Genomic DNA, 20,273 nt, shown 5'->3' on the forward strand with positions numbered 1-20,273 from the left:
TATATCTCTGCCGTCGGGCAGAAACCAGTTAACTCCAAAATGTAAATATGTTTTTTTCAGGAAATGAAAGAAAACGTATATATTTAAAACAAAGCAATACTGCCTCAACAAAGTTGGTATCGTGACTTTATATATGGTCAGATACTTGCATGTGTCATTATATTATCACCACTTTACCCAAATCCAGCTCAAGTGGAGTTAGGAGGTTTTGTCCATCATTGATAAGAACAGCTGACAATGAATCTCCAAGCTCACAATGCATCACAACACGTGAATTAATGCCCTGATGCTTATTGCTTCATGACACTGCTTATGCATGTACACTGCATAGTTACCTTTAACAGACTACGGGGGGAAAACCCTGCCTCGTTAAAGTGTTTATCTTCCGCTCTGACTCTCCGAGTCTGCAGCTGCAGCTGAGTCTGCAGCTGCTCTATAGACGAATCCTCAAGAGCGCTGGCACTGCGCTGCCATAGCTGCGGTGTCGCTGTGCAGAGCGGCAGCCGCTTGACACCGCAGTTATGAATGCCGTTCTGTGGATTCGTCTATAAGCCACTCAGGGGAGAGGGGGTGGAATTAGCCGGTTTAGCCGACAGTTTGACGAACCAATGGAGTTAGCTGTTTTTGTCAGAAGCGCTTTTTAACACATTGACTGCCAATCACGTAGATCTACGCGAACCTATTTAAAGCCGCCACCTGCCAATCGCGTAGATCTACGTGAAGTGGTGTTTTTTTTTTTTTTTTACTTTTCGAATTTTTTTATCCATTTCCGGTTCCGGTAGCACCACCGGAAACGGAATTATTTGGGATCCGGTTTTGCCGATCGCGTCGGCCTCCATTCTAATGACGAAACTGAAACGCCATTTTCTCTTTGTAGTTTTTCTCCTCGCTGATCACTGTTTAACATAAACCGTTCTAACTACAACATGGAGGCACCGTTTGACACGTGGTTTTCACTGGTAGAAGCAGGGAGATCTCCGCGATGTTTGCAAACAGTGCAGAGCTCAATCTTAAGGATTTTAACAAGGTCTATGGCGACGTGAAAAAAACAAAAAAACAACAATAAAACGTTGGCACTGGTGAGTACATTATGAGATTAACCTCTGGCATGGAATGTGTTAATACCACGAACTAATGGAGTTAGCTGGTTTTGTCAGAAGCGCTTTTTTTTATACTTTTCATTGGTTCAATATTTTTTTAACCCACACAAAGGGTGTTCAATAGCGTTAATTTATTTTAAAAAATCCAAAAGTTGAAAAATGGAGTTGCCCGACAGCAACGATATGCAATATATAATGTGCACTAGTTAGAGGCTGGAATAGCAACATGGATAATTCTATTAGTGGACATTAAGTTGGTTCTTGACTGGTGAGGTCAGGAAGACCGGTGACCTAGATTCTTAACTATAAACTGGAGTGGTGGGGGCAATATTCTCAGGCCCAGAGAACACAGTAACGGCGCTGTAGGCTGAGTATGAACTTGCTTAGTGGGAGGATCTTCACATGATGTTGCTACTCTAGACATTAAACTTTGGCAGAGATGAGTGAAATTCCCATCTGTGTGTGCCGGCTGGCAGGTCATTAACACTGCAAAAACATGTTGCTGCGCTCGACAGGGAATGCCCGTCTTATGGCAGCGGTTAGTCTGTGTTAGTCTCTAATGATCCTCATTCTCTCTCCATTCTCTCTCTCAGGAGACGGTAGCTGCCGGTCAGAGAACCTTAACGGCGCGGGAGCTGAGGTCCGGCACAGACTACCTGGTGACGGTCATCGCTCAGTACCCCAACAGCGTCGGGGAGTCCGTCTCTGCCAAGCAGCGCACTAGTGAGTCCCAAGAGAAGGAGTGTGTGGGGAAGCTAAGAAATCTTTTTAATTACCCTGCCAAAATACTGAAAGACAACAACCATTATTACAGAACCTATCATCCTCTGAAACCCCTGTGGGGCCTTTTCGCCTCCTCTCTTTCTCTCTCTCTCTCTCTGCCTTCACAATCCCTCTCTCTCCCTATCTGTCTTCACCATCATCATCTGCCTTCACAATCCTCTTGTCAGAATCCTTGCCAGGGGTGTCCAGTCTGCGACTGGTGCAGTCAGACTTCTTCTCTCTCTCCGTGGCCTGGGAGCGACCGTCATCTCCCTTCCAGGGCTACAGACTTACCTATGGACCACGAGGTCAGGCACACTTGTCCGCCTCTCTCCCTGTTCCTGTTCTGTCTGTCTGTCTGTCTGCCAGCGTAGAGAGATAGTGCAAAAGGGCACTAGCCTATCTATGGTTGATGCAAGTTGGAAACGTGTCTAAAATTTATTGAGGAGGGGAAAGATGAGCTTCTGTTGCAGCTTACGCGCCCCTCAGGCTGCGAGTGGGAAGATTTACTGCCCAAAGTATTACCTCAGAAATCAAATGCTAACCGCCCTCAGCTTGGGCCCTCATTATCTGCTGCCTGGTAGACCGAATATCAGAGTCAGAGGATTTGGCACCCTCAGTGTTAATTCAGAGAGTATGCAGTACAAATGTAACCAAATGGACCCTCCATCTATGAGTTATAAATGGATAAATTAACACTGAGGCTTTGACTGTGTAGAGATTAGAGAATAATGGTGTAAAGATGTTGATGCTTCCATGGGCCATGGGGTTGATACTATGATTCATCGAGGAAAAGTGTCCCCTGAGGATTGATCTCAACAGCTTATCCCACTGCATGGCAGACAGTAACGGGAGGTCCTGTGTCATTTCAGGACAAGACATGGCATGAGTGCCAGTCTCATACGGAGGTCTTTCAGTCTGGCTAAGTGTGTGTGTTTGTTTTAATTGGGTCCGTGTGTATTCTGTGATAAGTGGTGTGTTCGTAATTGCTAGCAAGTGCGCATCTTTCGCAGTCATAAATCAAACAAACTCACGGGCAGATACAGACGCACACATGCAAGCACACACACGCATACACATGGGATGCTATACCTTCTTCATGAAGCTCAAGCACTTAATTAAGCTTTAAGTGTTCTATATGTAAAAATTCAGTGCCTTGATTTTTTTTATTATTTTTTTCATTTGTCTATGGAGTTGACATAACTAATAAAAGTGTGCTCCTCGGAGCGCAGATCTCCACCAGGTTGGGTTGCCTACCCCAGGGCTGTTTCAATCGTGGGGTGCAGCCGTCAGGATACAAGGACGCTTTCGGGGGAAATTTAATTTGCATGACAGACAGTGTAAACTTTCGTGATTGTGGCGCCCTTAGGGGCAGAAGTTAAGCTGCTTCTGGAGGTGCACTCTATAGAGGCCCCTCAACATGTGATTTCAATTGGATGTTGCGTTCATATTTGGCACTTTAAGAAACAGGCCCTGCCTACACAAACAGAGACACATGGACACACTGCAGACAGGGGCGAAAATGGAGCGTTGCATTGCATTGCACTCTAATGGCTGTGTTCAAGCTACACAATCACCTAGATTATATTTTCGATCCGAATGCTGATGCCGAACACATGCGTCCACTTTCAATTGCATTCAAATAATGAGATAAATTGTATCACTGTAGGGCTACAATTATTATAATGGCTGTTTTTCTGGTGTTGACTATTCAATCACGTCATGATGAGGGTGACTAGATGTCCTGAAAAAGTTACAAGCAGTTGGTGCTGCGGGTCTATTTGGTTCCATTTGTACACTCTTAATTTCACTGTTGTAGCGTACATGAAATACAGCTCTGCAATGCATATTGCTGACATCAATAGCCTACTGTTTATTAATGTTCTTTTATTTACATTTTTCATCAGCTAAATTAAAAATCATTTTTTTTACAAAAATGAGGGGTGAGTGTATGGACTTGTGAAGCTCTTTATGTGAACTAAATTGTGTCCTAAAAATACACTTATTAAAACCACTAGCTGCACTCGGTGTGGACAAATTAAGCTGTGGCGACATATGCATGATCCATGACCTGTGGAGTAGACAGAATGTACAGTAACGCAATGCGACACAATGCTCCTGGTTGAGCCAAGCTGTAAGATGGGGTGGGGTTGCCCATACCCCAAGTATGATGTACCGTAAGAGCAAAATGGCTGTGTAAATAAATATGGACAATTGTGAATGTTGTCTGCTGTATAGGTGACATCATGAATCAGCATTGTGTTAACTTGTCTGTTTCTGATGCTTATTTGTATGCTGCTCTTGTTCCTGCGGCGTGATTGGACGGCGGGGAGAGTAGGTCAACCTGCGGCCCAGCTATCGGAGCAGACTCTCTCTGCAGATTCCACATCTGTCACCTTGGAGAGGCTGCAGCCAGACACAGAGTATGTCGTCAGCCTTTATCCCCTGTCCCCCCGAAACTCTCCATCCCCCTCCACCCTCAACGCACGCACACGTGAGTACACCTTACTGGTACCTTACTTAAAGGTAGGGTAAGTGATATTTTGGGGTATTTCTTTTTTTGTTAAAAAGGTTAAAGTACTGTATTCTGATAGTAATCATTGCTACAGAGCGTTTGTTCAGTCACAGAGGTCTCTCCAGCTCTTAAGTAAACGTTGCGTGCGTGCGTGCGTGCGTGCGTGCGTGCGTGCGTGCGTGCGTGCGTGCGTGCGTGCGTGCGTGCGTGCGTGCGTGCGTGCGTGCGTGCGTGCGTGCGTGCGTGCGTGCGTGCGTGTGTATGTATGTACGTACGTAGGTATGTCAGTATCATGACAATCTGGGAACCCATCGGCAAAACAATTAAAAATAAAATTCAGAATCTGTCTTGAGAGATTAGTATCATGATGACATGGTCGGCAATGCATGCATATACTTTTTTTGAAAGCTTTGTTTGTGTGTGTGTGTGTGTGTGTGTGTGTGTGTGTGTGTGTGTGTGTGTGTGTGTGTGTGTGTGTGTGTGTGTCAGTGCGTCTCGAGGCGGTACAGCAGCTGACAGTGGAGACAGAGTCAGAGGGCAGTGTGCGTGTGCGATGGAGGGGAGTCCGTTCAGCCAGATCCTACCGCCTGGTCTACGGACCCTTTACAGGTCAGGAGACATCAATACACATAAAACGTCCTTTTTCACTTTGGTTGCATGTATCATCATGTTCTCATTTGCCTAAATATGCCCAACTGTTACATTCTTGCCAATAAAGCTATTTGAATTTAAAATAATGATCTTATAATTCCATAAAATAGTTTATATATTTTATAAAATATCTTCATCAACAACATATTCATCTGTCTTCTTGTCTCCTCTGACCCTCTCGGTGCTGAAAGGTCGCGATGTGGACACCGTGGAGGTGAACGGTAACAGTGAGTCTCACACACTGGCCAACATCCAGGTGGACACAGAGTACATCGTCACCATCATTCCTCTCTACGAGGGCAACGTCGAGGGCCCTGTGGCGACTGCCAGGTTCAAGATTGGTAGGTCGACAAAATGACTGCTGCGGGGGCCCACAGTAGGTGGATGTATGCTCAGGGTCTGCTTTATGTCCGCTCGGACGCAAAGAGGACCATGAGCAGACTAGGAGGTCTATGCAGCAGTCATGTTTTATGTCCATGCATATACGTGTCCATGTGACCTGTCCATGACATGCAGTGGTGTAAAGTAATTAAGTACATTTACTTTAAGTACTGTACTTAAGTACAATTTTGAGGTACTTTTGCTTTACTGGAGTGTTTCTAATTATCAGTACTTTTACTTCTACTCCACTACATTTCAGAGGCATATATTGTACTTTTACTCCACTACAATTATTTGTAAACATTAGTTACTAGTTACTTTGCAGATATCAATTATTACATTATAAGACATTTAGCCCTAAACTTTAGCCCTATTTTATACCTAGGCTATTTGAAAATAGCCGATCTACAAGCTCAGAACGCGTCGCATCGCTCTGCTATTTTCAAACATTTTAGTACTTTAACTTTTGGTACTTTAAGTACATTTTGACGCCAATACTTTTGTACTTTTACTCAAGTAAGTTTTGAATTCTGGACCTTTACTTGTAACAGAGTACTTCTACATTGCAGTATTGATACTTTTACTTAAGTAAAACATTTGAGTACTTTTTCCACCACTGATGACATGTCTATAAAATGGAGTCAAGCCTCAAGCACACTGGATGAATGGTCCGCTGAACTCTTAATGGATGTTAAAGGGATATTTCACTTCCCAACATGTTTGGGGTCATTTTAATGTCTACTCTGGCTTTTGAGAGCACCCCAGACAGTTCTTAACTTGCTTGATTCAGTATTTAGATATTTGATACAAACTGTAACGTCAAACTCCATTTAAACCATGTTAGATTAATTGAAAACACCCGTTCTTGGTTCTGGTGACTGATATTGTCCTTCTAATACGTGAGGGGACCATGTTTTTCTCATTTATTGTATTTTATTTTTTGTTTCTTTCATTTTCCAGAAATTCTTTGGGAAATTGAAAAAACACGGTGTCCTCATGTTAGATTAATTGAAAAAACACAGTCCCCTCATGTATTAGAAGGCCAATATCAGTCACCAGAACGAAGAACGGGTGTTTTCAACATGATTAAAATGGAATGTGAAGTTACAATGGGTTTGTATAGGAAGGGGGCGTGTCTGATAGAATTAATATCAAATATCTAAATACTGAATCAAGGAACTTAAAAACTGTCTGGGGTGCTCTCAAAAATAGACTTTAAAATGACCCCAAACACGTTTGAAAGTGAAATATCCCGTTAAGCCTTCATGATGTAAAACAGTTTTGTTGGCTTCAAGCATTTAGCCATTGTCATGTGTGGGTTACAATGTTTAAAACAACGGCAGCTGTAATATATTTTCCAGCTTTAGGGTTCATAGCAAAGTGAAACAGACAAACATAACATATAAATTGGATGATTTTGACCGTGCTAAACGCTGATAGACCTGGTCCAAGTAGTTTGACGGTGCAAATCGCGGTGCAAAGTCCTCGTTGACCCCACAATTGCATTCCACTGCTGATTTGGAAACAATACCCCCCGCCCCATGGCACCTCGCCTCCCACACCGGCACACACAACGAGTTCCCAACATACAGACGGAGAAGAACGCCACTTCTCTGGAAGTGATCAATTCCCCCATTCACTCCGTGCCTCACACAAATCCGCCCGCCCCAAAAATAGACCCCAAGTCTCGTGATGAATATAGAAAGAATGCTTCTAGAAAAATCATTCTTTCCTTGTGTCTTTGTTTCTGCCACGGCCTGCCAACCATCAGTGGTGTAAAGTAACTAAGTAAATTTACTCAAGTACTGTACTTAAGTACAATTTTGAGGTATTTTTGGGCGGTGAAACCGCCCCTATATGTGAGGTTTGGATATTTGCACACCAAATCCTGCGCTGTGATTGGCCACAAATGTACCCCCCTAACCCTGCACCGTGATTGGCCAATCACAGTCTATTCAGGACTGTGATTGGCTAGGGAAACATGACACATGTGCATAGCCCTATAAATAGGACCATAACTTTAAAAAAAAACATAAATTTGTTTTTTTAAAGTTATGGTTTCTTCCATCACTTCTTCCATCACTTCTTCCATCACTTCTTCCATCACTTCTTCCATCACTGTGATGACCACTGTGACCACACCGCCCACTTCACACTGGGTGTGATTATTTTTTACTTTACTGGAGTATTTCCAATTTTCATTACTTCTACTCCACTACATCTCCGAGGCAAATATTGTACTTTTACTCCACTACAATTATTTGAAAACTTTAGTCACTAGTTACTTTGCAGATATAAATTATTACATTATGAAACATATATTAACCACTTCAGCCCTATTTTACACCTAGCCGATCTACAAGCTCACAACGCGTCGACGCGTTGTGAGCTTGTAGAACTGCTATTTTCAAATATTTTAGTACTTTTACTTTTGGTACTTTACTGGAGTATTTCCAATTTTCATTACTTCTACTCCACTACATCTCCGAGGCAAATATTGTACTTTTACTCCACTACAATTATTTGAAAACTTTAGTCACTAGTTACTTTGCAGATATAAATTATTACATTATGAAACATATATTAACCACTTCAGCCCTATTTTATACCTAGCCGATCTACAAGATCTACATTGTAAAGGGCTGTAGAACTGCTATTTTCAAATATTTTAGTACTTTTACTTTTGGTACTTTAAGTACATTTTGATGCCAATACTTCTCAAGTAAATTTTGAATTCTGGACTTTTACTTGTAACAGAGTATTTCTATATTGCAGTATTGGTACTTTTACTTAAGTAAAGAATTTGAGTACTTTTGCCCAAAATAGACCCTAAGCCTTGTGATGAATATAGAAAGAATGCTTCTAGAAAAAGCATTCTTTCCTGTGTGTTCCTTGTTTCTGCCATGGCCTGCAAACCATGCTGCAGGAAGAAGCAAGAGTGGGAATGGAAATTTGAGATAGACATGGGAGGCCAAGAAACGTCTTTGTTGTTGTGTTCCGTCTCCTCTGAAAAGTCGACACATGTTACTGTTTAGTTCCGCTGTAGGAACATCGCGAGCACACCTACACCCTCATTATACACACACGGCATCTGTCTCCTCTGTGACTAACGCCACTCAGTGGTGACCTGCATGTTGCTTGAGTTTGTGTTCTGAGGCTGAGTCAGCCGCCGGGCCATGACGAGAGTCATCTGATGTGGAGGAGAGGAAAAGCTCTGTATGCTCTGTATCCTGCCAGAGATGTAGGATGTATACAATACACAGACCACACTCACTTAAACCTGACTTAGGCTTTTCTCTCTCCTGTTTGTTTCTGCATAAACCGCTACAGTTACTTAACTGTAACAGCTCTTTGTAATGTCTGATGTTGTTCCTGGGTGTGTTGAGATGTCTGACAACAGTGATTCATGCTGCTGGAAGAGAAGCTTGTCAGCATAAAAGGCCTCAAGGATCACATTTACAGCTGAAGATGACTTGCTGTTGTTTTGTCAAAGGAAATGGCAGAATCCAGCATTTCTACGTTGCATGCCGTTTTAATGGTACTTATTATTTCGAATGAATCGTTTGGTAATTATACTAGCTCATTTAAATTCCTGTTGACACATGTGACAGACCTTTTAAAGTCTTTGGAATATGTTTCTGATTCTGTTAGATTGGGAATCTATGTCTTTTTTTCTGCTCCTCCTGGCTGCTTGTAGAAGTGTCCTTGTGATGGCTGACTCAGCAGCCACACATAGACTATAATGTATGGTAACTCTTCCTTTTGGTTTATATATTTAGTGTGTTTATTTTAAGTTGGACATTATTAACAAGTTGAAATGACATAATTTATTGTTTGTTTTTCTATGAGTTTATTTGCATTTGATTAGACTGAGTTTTCTTTGAGTTACCAGTGCTGTGGGAGGTTGCTGACTGACATATATGGACATGATGGGCTGGCCAAAGCAATGGGGATCAGCTGCTCCAGATCTACAGCTAATCTGGAGAAATTGGACTGCACCACAGTCCCTCTGCACTATGGGGTGGGGCAGGGGTTCTTAGAGTGTGTGTCCATGGTAGTCTTTGTCTTTTCCCCCTTTTGTATTAACAGTGGTCTGACCCGTCCCTATATATGTCCACCTCCTGTGTCATTCTGGTTAGTTCAGTTTTCTGTTTAGTTGTGTTGTTCAGTCCTGTTTTTCTCTTCACGGTTGGACCGGGAAACAGTCACCTCTGCCTCGACTTGTGGGCGAGAGACAGTTGTCATGTTCATGTCTTTGTCTGTGCGGCGAACATTTGGCTGTTTCACAGACTGGTTGGTGACGGCTTCTTCAGACAATGACTTGCCACGTCTGACTTTGCTGCTCGTCTCTCTTGACCTATCATATGATATTCTCCAGTCCTCAGGGAATCCACTGGTGAATTTCTTTAAAAACCACCGTGGCAAGTCAGAGTCCAACGGCATGATCATCTTGCCCACCAAATTATACATCTTTCCAGAGGCTGTCCTGAGCGTAGTATTGGAAAGCCTCTCCACAATGACACTACTATGCCATGGCTGTTTGTCGTCCTTGCGGATTCCATCAACATAGAGGCCAGCAGCGTTAGATTTCAGCAGCCACCTTGTCAAAGTGACCTTCTCACCACCTTCATCCTCACGTATCTTTCTGTCCTCACGTATCTTTCTTTTCTGAAGGAGATGATGAGAGGAGGTGAACTGAGAAATGAGTCCACCACCAAAGGCTGGACATCCCCTCCAGGGTCATCTGCTCCTTCCAATTTGGACTCACTGATGGGATCAGCACTTCCAGGAACACTTCTGACATCATCCATGGAGGATTTGAGCTCCATCTCATCCTGAAAGTGAACTCTCCGATGGAGAGCTTTGTAACCTTCGTGAATGCGTCTATTCCTCTCGTTCTCTTTAATGTGAACAAAGAGCTTGGCTGGAGACATCTGAGGAAGCCTCTCCAAATTAACACACGTCCTGGGAAATAAATTGGACCCAAACGCAGGATGGTTTGAGGCAACTTCAGTGAGAGGATGATGCTCCCTCTGAACTTGGGATTTCAACGCATCTGTGTCATTTTATGATTTATTTGGCTATTCTGCCTGCTTTAGTTATGTTTTATTTATTTTATGTTGTTGTTGTTGTTGTTTTGTGTACTGTTGTGTTGTTGGTCTTTGTCTGTTATGTTATGTCATGTTTATTTGTTGAAAAGTGAATAAATACTTTAATTACAAAAAAAAAGAATAGCAGATCTACAAGCTCATAGCGCGGCACCGATTGCCGCGCTATGAGCTTGTAGATCTGCTATTTTTTTCAAATCATGAACGTTTTTGCAAATCTTTGAATGTTATTTTTTAAAGCGAACATTTGTAACTCAAATCTTTGCTTCTGGTGGGGGTCCCTGAAACAAAAATATTTTGAGATGGGGGGGGGGGGGGGGGGCCTACTAAATATATATCATTTTGGGGGTCCTTGACGTTTAAGAACCACTGATATTATAGCAACAAGTAACAAGTAAAAAAAGATTTGAGTTAAAAATGTTTGCTTTAAAAATATGTATATATTCAAAGATTTGCACAAATGTTCACGATTTTTCGAAAATAGCAGATCTACAAGCTCATAGCGCGGCACCGCTTATATCTGCTATTTTTGAATAGCCAAAGTATAAAATAATGGTTTAATAAGTGGTTACACAGATGCGTTCCCAGTTTGAATGGGTTAACCCCCAACTGCACCCGATGAGCATGTCGGTGCCTTGCATGGCTTCCTTCGCCGTAGGTGTGTGAATGGGTGAATGTGAAATACATTGTAAAGGGCTTTTATAAAAAAGGCACTGCTGTATATAAAGGCATTCCTTTGTGTTCACCATCTTTTGAAAATGTTCTTTCACCAGTGGCGTGATCTCGTTACACACCATCCACCCACTATCGATGTGTTGTTCACCATCTTTTGAACTCATTGGGAATCTCAAGTTCTTTCAAGTCAGCAAAGACTTCCTGGTCTTGAACTCACAACCTCTGCAGTGAGAGGTACAAGTCTTTCTGCTGCAGTGGTTCTCAAAGTGGGGTCCAGGGACCCCCAGGGGTCCTTGGGGGGGGTTCCAGGGGGTCCCCAGCAATCATTTTAACCGCTTTAACCTTTCATACTTTGGCTATTCAAAAATAGCAGATATACAAGCTCATAGCGTGTCACTTCGTGCCGCGCTATGTGCTTGTAGATCTGCTATTTTTCAAAAATCTTTGAACATCTTTAACACAAATCTTTGCTTCTGGGGGTCCCTGGCACAACATATTTTCAGGGTCCAAACTAGACAAACACTATCCTTGGATTTGAAGCAAGAACCTTTGTATTGGCATGACTGACTATTATTCTGTGCCACAAAGGTCCTGAAAACAACTGTGCTACAGTAGCTAAATCTTTAACCACTCAAGCCTTATTTTGAGATTTGCGCATGACTGTGTTGCTCGTAAATAGCTTATCTACAAGCTTTGCATGGTGACGTGTGTTATGAGCTTGTTTTCTTACCAGGACAATACCACTGAGCTACCTCTGTACATTGGAGACAAGTGGTGTCTTGTGTGTGTCCAACATCTTTCTTTATTGAATATTGATAATTGTTAAATGAACTTCAATTGCAGACCTATTCTAAAAGTTTTAAAGTAAATGTCTTATGGATATGAACCAATAAACCTCTGGACTTCAGCACTGGGTGCTGTATTAATGGCACCCACTTCTCAGAGGATGCAGAGGATCAATTTCTCATACATGCAAATGTGCAATGACAAGTACCCCAACAACATGTCTTCTCAGCTTGTCATTTGATCACATCAAGAACATTTATGTTGTTGCACAACCACCTTTCTCTTATTGGTTTATGTTGACATCTGACACATTTCAGCATTTATTTGACAATTATATATCTTATTTGGACGTCCAGTGGTAAAGTGATTGCCCACCACTGTGGAGACTGGGGTTCAATTCCTCTATGGTGCCTGCGGCTAGGCAGAGTGCTCCAACAAACACAATTGGCTGTGTTCACAAGTGGGAAGTTGTGGGAAGTAATTGGTAGTTAGATTTTGGCCGGCTTTATTCTTTGCCGTTGCACGCACTAGTGACTGCTGTTCAACAGGGATCGGAACTGGGAGGGTTAGCGAGTTCCTTTGGACGAGTTACTCTCTCCTGGTAAAACTGACTCACTGTCAGCCAGGTGGTAGGAAGCATCTGGTGATTATATGTGGAAAGTAACTTAGTACATTTACTCAAGTACTGTACTTAATTAACATTTTGAGGTACTTTTACTTTACTGGAGTATTTCCAATTTTCAGTACTTTTACTTCTACTCCACTACATCTCAGAGGCAAATATTGTACTTTTACTCCACTACAATTATTTGAAAACTTTAGTTACTAGTTACTTTGTAGATTTTGATTATTATTACAAAACATACATTAACCACTTCAGCCCTATATACATTTCGGCCATTTGAAAATAGCAGATCTGCTATTTTCAAATGATTTGTATACATTTTATACATTTAAAAACTGAAACGGGATATTCTGCATAATGAGTACTTTCTACTTTTGGTACTTTAAGTACATTTTGATACCAATACTTTTGTACTTTTACTCAAGTGCATTTTTAATTTTAATTAAAAAAAAATTAACAGAGTATTTCTACATTGCAGTATTGATACTTTTACTTAAGTAAAAACATGTAGTACTTTTTCCACCAGTATGTGTATCAGAGGAGACATGTGGTTGTCTCTAGACCAGGGTTTCTCAAAGTGGGTGCCGTGGCACCCTAGGGTGCCATGATGCAGGTCCAGGGGTGCCGCGGAATACTTTGATCATATTTGACTTTGTATAACGGACCTGAGTTGCACTGTACTTGGTGCGTTCTTTTTCAGTCTACCCCAAATCTCTTCGCCAAAAATATTTTTGCCGAATGTTTCCCCTCAGAATGGGGATGCTGGGGTTAAACGTCAAGTAGAAAGTTATTTTCAATCTGTCCTATAATGGAAACGGACACTCTCTGAAGTTTTCCTCGTGACTTAGGCTACTGCATCTTAGGGGAAAAGATTTACATATTTACGTACCGTAATATGACATACATGTAAGGTGCTGTAAAGTAACAATGTAATTCAGGGGTGCCATGGATGAAAAAGTTGTTTACAGGGGTGCCCTGAGCCAAACATATTCTCATCTAGACCCTCCCCAGGTCAACTGCGGGGAGACAGGGGTTAAAACAAAACTAAATAACAAAACAATATCCATCTCATTTGCCCATTTCAGGGTCTTCCGCAATTGCAGTGTTCTCCATCTTTTGAACTTTCTCCTTTACCATTGGGAATCTGGTTCATATTCTTTGAAGTCCTTCCACACATACTGTATCTTCTGTGCTACACAGGGACGGAAATCTAGTGCAACTAATGTATGTGTTTTATGAAAAGGGAGCGTTAAGGTCATTACACACCGGCGATTATGCGAATATACGCAAAATTTTGACTCGGTCCGAATAAATAAAAGACGCTTTTTCACTCCGCGAAACTGATGACGTATTAATCGCATGAAAAAATCGCCCCCGGTGTGTAAGGACCTTTAGAGTTTGATGCTGTTTAAATCTCTTCATTGCTGTTTGTTATTACAATGTCATCACATGTGATCTATATGAACGTTCTCACAGTTTAATGTATGCATGAATCAGATGACGTAAACAGAAAGTATGATGTCTCTATGAATGAAGACTTGTTGGTTGCTTTCCACCAGAGCGACAGGAGCAGCAGATCCTCAGGGCCGCCACCACGGGTCCTTCCACCATCCGCCTCACCTGGAAACTCATCCAGGCCTCCAGAGGGTACCGGCTGGAATGGAAGCAGGGAGAAGGTTCGGATGTTCACGCTTACATTCACATGCATATAACTTTGACACCACACCCCTCCCTGGACTCTCTGTTTCCCAGGTGTTACGGAGTTTCGCCCAGGTGGGCGTGGTTTTGAGGTTAGGTTAAGGCAGTGGTTCCCAAATAGTGGGTCGGGACCCATTTGTGGGTCGCGGACCCAAAGATTTTCAATTGAGTTTTTTTTCTCACAATTATTCATAAACAAATTTAAATTCCATAAGAAAATACATAAAAAAAACTTTAGAAGCAGTGAAAATAGCAGATCTACAAGCTTGCAACGCGTCGCATCGCAACACGTTGTGAGCTTGTAGATCGGCTATTTTCACTAGTTTGGGTCCCGGGAAGACATCAAATTTCTCTTTTAGGTCACGACCAAAAACGTTTGGGAACCAAGGCATCTTTTCTGTGAGGCTAGGGTTAGGTTTAGGCATATAACCACGCCCACCTGTGCCAAACACCAAAGAAAGAGGGAGTCCCCCACCCCTCCCACCACCCGTCCACCACCATATTCCTGGTTAGAACAGTGAAACATGTTTGATGTTGTTTGTCTCTGACTTCAGGAGGCCGTGTGGAGAGCCAGTCCTTCCCCAGAGGCACCACCACCTACGAGCTGACGGGCCTTCAGGCCAGCACAGAGTACATCATCACCCTCTACACCCTGTATGAAGGCCGAGAGGAGGCCACGCCCGTGTCCACCACGTCCTCAGGTCAGGGGAAATGGCCAGTAGGGGGACGACAAGACTCACAGAGTGCAGAGTTTGAGTGGCTGCTGGGGCTGGATTGAGTGTAATTAGTTGTAGAGTTGTGTACATAATGCAATCTTGGAACCCATTGGCTACGGAATATTTCATTTTAATCTTAAAAATAAACAAGTAAAGCAGGGGTCTTCAACGTTTTTTTCAGGCCAAGGACCCCGTAGCTGAGAGAGAGAGATGAAGCAGGGACCCCCCACTACATACTGTATAAAATGGTGTTACTTTTACATAGATTTCGTAGATAGTTTCATAGATTTGTTTGACAGCACTATCATCATGTGTCGTGAAAATGATTTATCTTTTGTATTAATATGTTGGATTCATGTTAATGTGTACTTTCAGACAGTTAACCTTTCAAACCCTCAATACTTTAGTCAACTTGGACCTCTGATTGCTCTGTACGTGGTCTGCTCTTTTTCCCTCCGCACCAACCCTCCGAAAATAGCCGATCTACAAGCTCACAACGCCTCGCAGCGCGAGGCGTTGTGAGCTTGTAGATCGGCTATTTTCGGCTAAATGCTCCCCATCTCACAATGGGTTGGGTGGACCCCCTGCAGTCACTTGAGGACCGCCTAGGCGTCACGGACCCCCTGTCAAAGTCCTTTTCCAAGATTGGCACGTACAGTACGGTAGCTGTATGCAATTACTACAAAGTCTCTTACTGTATGTCATGGTGGAATGCTTGTCCCTGTGTCGTTGCAGTGGAGCAGCCGGTGGGGAGCGTTTCCAACCTGCGAGTGGTGGAGTCTCTGGGCAGCACTGTGAGACTGGGCTGGACCGGCGTGGCTGGAGCCACACAGTACCGCATCCTGCTCCTTAACACAGAGGGTACACACTGAACGTTGTTTTATAAATCGTGTTGATTTTGTATTGAAACATTAACCCATTCAATCCTCCTGAAACCCATTCAGCACTATGAGCTTGTAGATCTGCTATTTTTGAATAGCTAAAGTATAAAAGGTTAAAGTGGTTAAAATGATTGTGATGCTATATTAACACATTTTGTTGGGGACCCACTGGAACCCCACCCCCCAGGGACCCCTGGGGGTCCCCGGACCCCACTTTGAGAACCAATGCCTTAAAGGTATCATGACAAAGGTATCATTTTCACTTTTTTTATTTTCAATGTTTTATTTGGGGTTTTATGACCTCAATTACACCCAAAAAAAACGAACTTAGAACATTCAGTGGATTTTCTGTGGTCTGGGGTTTTCTGAATAATTAGGCTGAAAAGTAATCTGAGCTTGGCCCTTCGACAGTGAGGTCACAGTCGATTAATCCCGCCCACTCTCCTCCTCGCCCCTCCCCTCCCCTATCCTTTCCTTTGGGGGGGGGCGGAGCAGAGGCGATGATTGACAGGCAAAATCCCTCACCAGCGACACCCGCAGGCAAAGATTTATTTTTTCATTGCAGTTGAAAAGGCTTTAGAAATGTGAGAGAAAAACACCTGCCATGGATCACTGGAATGGAATTTTCACTTAAAACTTTTTGTACACTTTTGAAGGACCAGGACAAAGACTTTGAATGTTGTGTAAAAGTGAATGTCATTAAACCTTTAAGGGATGATGAGTGTGAACGTTCTTGGTCTTGATGTGTGTGTTTTGGTCTCGTCTCAGCGGGGACAGAGGAAACCCGCAACATTCCCGGGAACCAGACGACCCTTGACCTCAGAGACCTGACGGTGGGCGTGTCTTACGGCGTCAGCGTGACGGCGCTGGTGGGGGAAAACGCCGGGGACCCGGTTACCGTGTACATCAAACCAGGTGAGGCAACCAATGGCAACTAATTAAGGCTTGCTTCATCCTGTTGTTGAAGTGGCTGAACGCAGCGTTTGCCTAACGTTTGGCAAACGGCTCAATCTTTCTGCCAGGCTTGGTTACTGTCCAGTTCCTTTAGGAATTAATAACTTCATGAAGGCAATATCAAACACGATTGCTGGATGATTATCAGTTGAGATAACAGACATGCTCGAGTTAACCCATGCTCGGGAACACATGTCATTTTTTCTGTCATTTTAGATTTCTTTGGCTATTCAAAAATAGCAGATATACAAGCTTGTGCAAATCTTTGAGTTTATATATTTTTAAAGCGAACATTTGTGACTCAAATCTTTGCTTCTGGGAGGTCCCTGGAACAAAATATTTGACAAATGTTCGCTTTAAAAAATATACATTCAAAGATTTGCACAAATTTTCACGATTTTTCTAAAAATAGCAGATATACAATATCTGCTATTTTTGAATAGCCCAAAGAAATGACACAGATGCGTTCCCGGTCTTAACGGGTTAACAGGGACAAAAAAAAAGGAGAAGAAAAACAAACACAACCAATGGACCATACACACATGGAAGCCAAATGTAGCTGGAAAGAAAGATGGAAACAAACACACTTGACACTGATGACCTAGGATGAAATCCTGCCAATACAATCTTTCCTCCTGTGTCTCCTCCCACTGCATTGTGCCCTCAACATAACTCTATGTATGTAATCTCGGGGGACACGCCAACATTCTGAACTGTTTGACACATGGTTCTTCTGTGTGCAATTAATTCCAGAGCAAGTTGCCGGGCGCCTGACTAACCTGCGAGCGACAAACGTAAACAGTCGGAGAATTCGAATTGCCTGGACAGGTGTTGCCGGGGCAACGGGTTACCGGGTTACCTGGAGACAAGGCACCAGTAAGTGGTGTGTCTTGCATGCACACTTTTTTGTATATTTAAAGGGATAGTTCACCCCAAAAAATACTTTTTTTCTATCGATTACTCACCCCATGGAGACTTGAATTCATGGATATTCTTTTTGTTTTTGTCACATTCCTAAGCCAATAATTTGATGACCAGCGGACCGGTATAGGCAGCGGTTCCGGTAGGAGACACAAAGGAGACTCTTTGTGTCTCCTACCGGAACCGCTGCCGCTCATCAAATTATTGGCTTAGGAATGTGACAAAAACAAAAAGAATATCCATGAATTCAAGTCTCCATGGGGTGACTAATAGATAGAAAAAAAGGTCATTTTGGGGGTGAACTATCCCTTTAATAGTGCAATTTTCACTATTGTATCTTGCATTCAATGTTGTTTTACATTTCGAAGAGAAAAAAACAACAATGTCGTCCTCGGTGATAGGCGGGGAGCAGTCCCGTGTGCTGGGTGCAGACGCCTCGTCCTTCACCATCGAGAATCTGCGGCCAGACGAGGCTCTGGTGATCGGCGTCACGCCCGTGGTGGGTCAACGTCTCGGGGAGGTGGTCACCATCGCCTCCAGAACCAACGGCCACGGAGGAGGCTGGTCAGGGTTCATCTCTGGCCTTCGCATCGTCGACGTGACGCCCGGGAGGATACGCGTCACCTGGGCGTCGGCCTCCAGATCGAGTGGCTATAAGATTACGTGGCGCCGTGAGGACGGTAGGCAAAGATGAGCATTATCACAAATGTAACAGTAACTCAGTACATTTACTCAAGTTAACTCATTCAGTGCCTGACTTATTTCTGGCAGTTTGGCTCTGAGTGCCAGAGCCAAAAATACATTGTAAAAAAAAAGTGCTCAATGGCACTGAATGAGTTAAGTACAATTTTGAGGTACTTTTACTTTACTGGAGTATTTCCAATTTTCAATACTTTTACTTCTACTGCACTACATCTCAGAGACAAATATTGTACTTTTACTCCACTACAATTATTTGACAACTTTAGTTACTAGTTACTTTGTAGATTTGGATTATTATTACAATACATACAGTAACCACTTCAGCCCTATATACATTTCAACCATTTGAAAAATAGCAGATCTACAAGCTCACAATGCGTCGCGATGCGATGCATTGTGAGCTTGTAGATCTGCTATTTTCAAAAGATTTATTTTCTTGGGACATTCTGCATAATGAGTAGGCTACTTGACTTTTGGTACTTTAAGTACATTTTTATTCCAATACTTTTGTACTTTTACTTTTTAAGTCAATTTTGAATTCCAGACTATTACTTTCTACATTGCAGTATTGATACTTTTACTTAAGTAAAAAATATGAGTACTTTTCCCATCACTGCCCATTTCACAAACAAAAGAGGCAGCCGTGTCAATATCAACATGGGTAAAAATGATGGTTAGATTTGGGTCTTCAACAACATAACGATATGTGGTTTTCATGGGAGTCTGAGAGAAGGGGAGTGGTACAGATATGTACTCAAAGATTGAGTTTTTTCAAATCTAGCTCCACTTCTCCAGATTCCTGTATGGATTGAAAAGGTTGTGTTATATTTCTTTTCGGGTGCAGGGGTGGAGGCAACCCAGAATGTGGGTGCTGATGTGACTTCCTACAGCATTGATGGCCTCCAGGCTGACTCTGCCTACAGTGTTTCAGTGTCCTCACTGAGTGGCTCTCGAGAAGGAAATCCTGGCTTGCTGAATACCAGGACAGGTATTAACTATGCCTTGTCACACTCTAACACACATCATCACTCTTGTCCAGAGCTTCTTCTTGGATGTGAACCTTTTGAACAGCCGCAAGTCTTCGCTGTCGGGCAGAAACATTGTATCTCCATATTGCATCTTTTTATGTTTTTTTTCATAATTAAAGGTAGAGTAACAGATAAGGGACAACTTCTGATATTTACGTAGGTACCCTCACAAAAAACATGCAGTAATCCTGCTCTCTATACTGCCCCCCCCTGGTCAGCCGGGGCGCCTGATGGAGGGGAAAGGAACTGGTTGGAATAACGTGTTCCTTCCACACGCTACGTCCTACTGGGGAAACTCCCCCCTGTCAGGTGATAAGAAGCGGCCTGCTCACTCCTCATGCTTTGAAGGAAGCATGAGCTCAGTTCGGGGCTCTCCCCAGGCTGGCAGAGGGAGAGTAGCACCCAGGATTACAAGCTTAGGCATTGGCACTGGGTGAAAAATGGGTTACAATATCGTAAAAAAATAATAATAATGCTATTTACAATATCTAAACATCAGTTTCTTTTTTCATTGAATTATATGGAAATTACTTAAAGGATCTACACCATGAATTAAAAAAAAAAAATTGATATTTAATATCATATGGTGTATGTCCCTCAAACCTTTTTCAAAAGGTTTGAGCCTAAATCATCACTCAGATATACTCATCCCAAGTCAATTGTCTCTGGCTTATACAGCACTTTCAGCTGCAATACCAAAACGTCCTCTTGGGCAGGGGGGGGCTACTGAGCAATTCTGTCTGCATCAATGCAATGGCAATGCAAGTGAC

At 42.7% G+C, this 20,273-nt stretch overlaps 1 protein-coding gene across 1 annotated transcript in view; it reads left to right on the plus strand.

Moving 5' to 3' along the window:
* The window catches only part of col7a1 (collagen, type VII, alpha 1), a 136,685-nt gene that overhangs the window by 17,060 nt on the left and 99,352 nt on the right, over positions 1 to 20,273 (plus strand). The window contains exons 8-19 of the mRNA XM_080424385.1: positions 1,694 to 1,823; positions 2,051 to 2,170; positions 4,201 to 4,356; positions 4,867 to 4,986; positions 5,220 to 5,369; positions 14,163 to 14,279; positions 14,856 to 15,002; positions 15,753 to 15,878; positions 16,667 to 16,813; positions 17,606 to 17,728; positions 18,175 to 18,453; positions 19,320 to 19,463. Coding sequence (XP_080280511.1) covers positions 1,694 to 1,823; positions 2,051 to 2,170; positions 4,201 to 4,356; positions 4,867 to 4,986; positions 5,220 to 5,369; positions 14,163 to 14,279; positions 14,856 to 15,002; positions 15,753 to 15,878; positions 16,667 to 16,813; positions 17,606 to 17,728; positions 18,175 to 18,453; positions 19,320 to 19,463 — 1,759 coding nt within the window. The remainder of the gene's footprint in view (positions 1 to 1,693; positions 1,824 to 2,050; positions 2,171 to 4,200; positions 4,357 to 4,866; positions 4,987 to 5,219; positions 5,370 to 14,162; positions 14,280 to 14,855; positions 15,003 to 15,752; positions 15,879 to 16,666; positions 16,814 to 17,605; positions 17,729 to 18,174; positions 18,454 to 19,319; positions 19,464 to 20,273) is intronic.

Source organism: Gymnoscopelus braueri (genome assembly GCF_963280865.1).
Source record: "Gymnoscopelus braueri genome assembly, chromosome: 3".
Taxonomy (NCBI): domain Eukaryota; kingdom Metazoa; phylum Chordata; class Actinopteri; order Myctophiformes; family Myctophidae; genus Gymnoscopelus; species Gymnoscopelus braueri.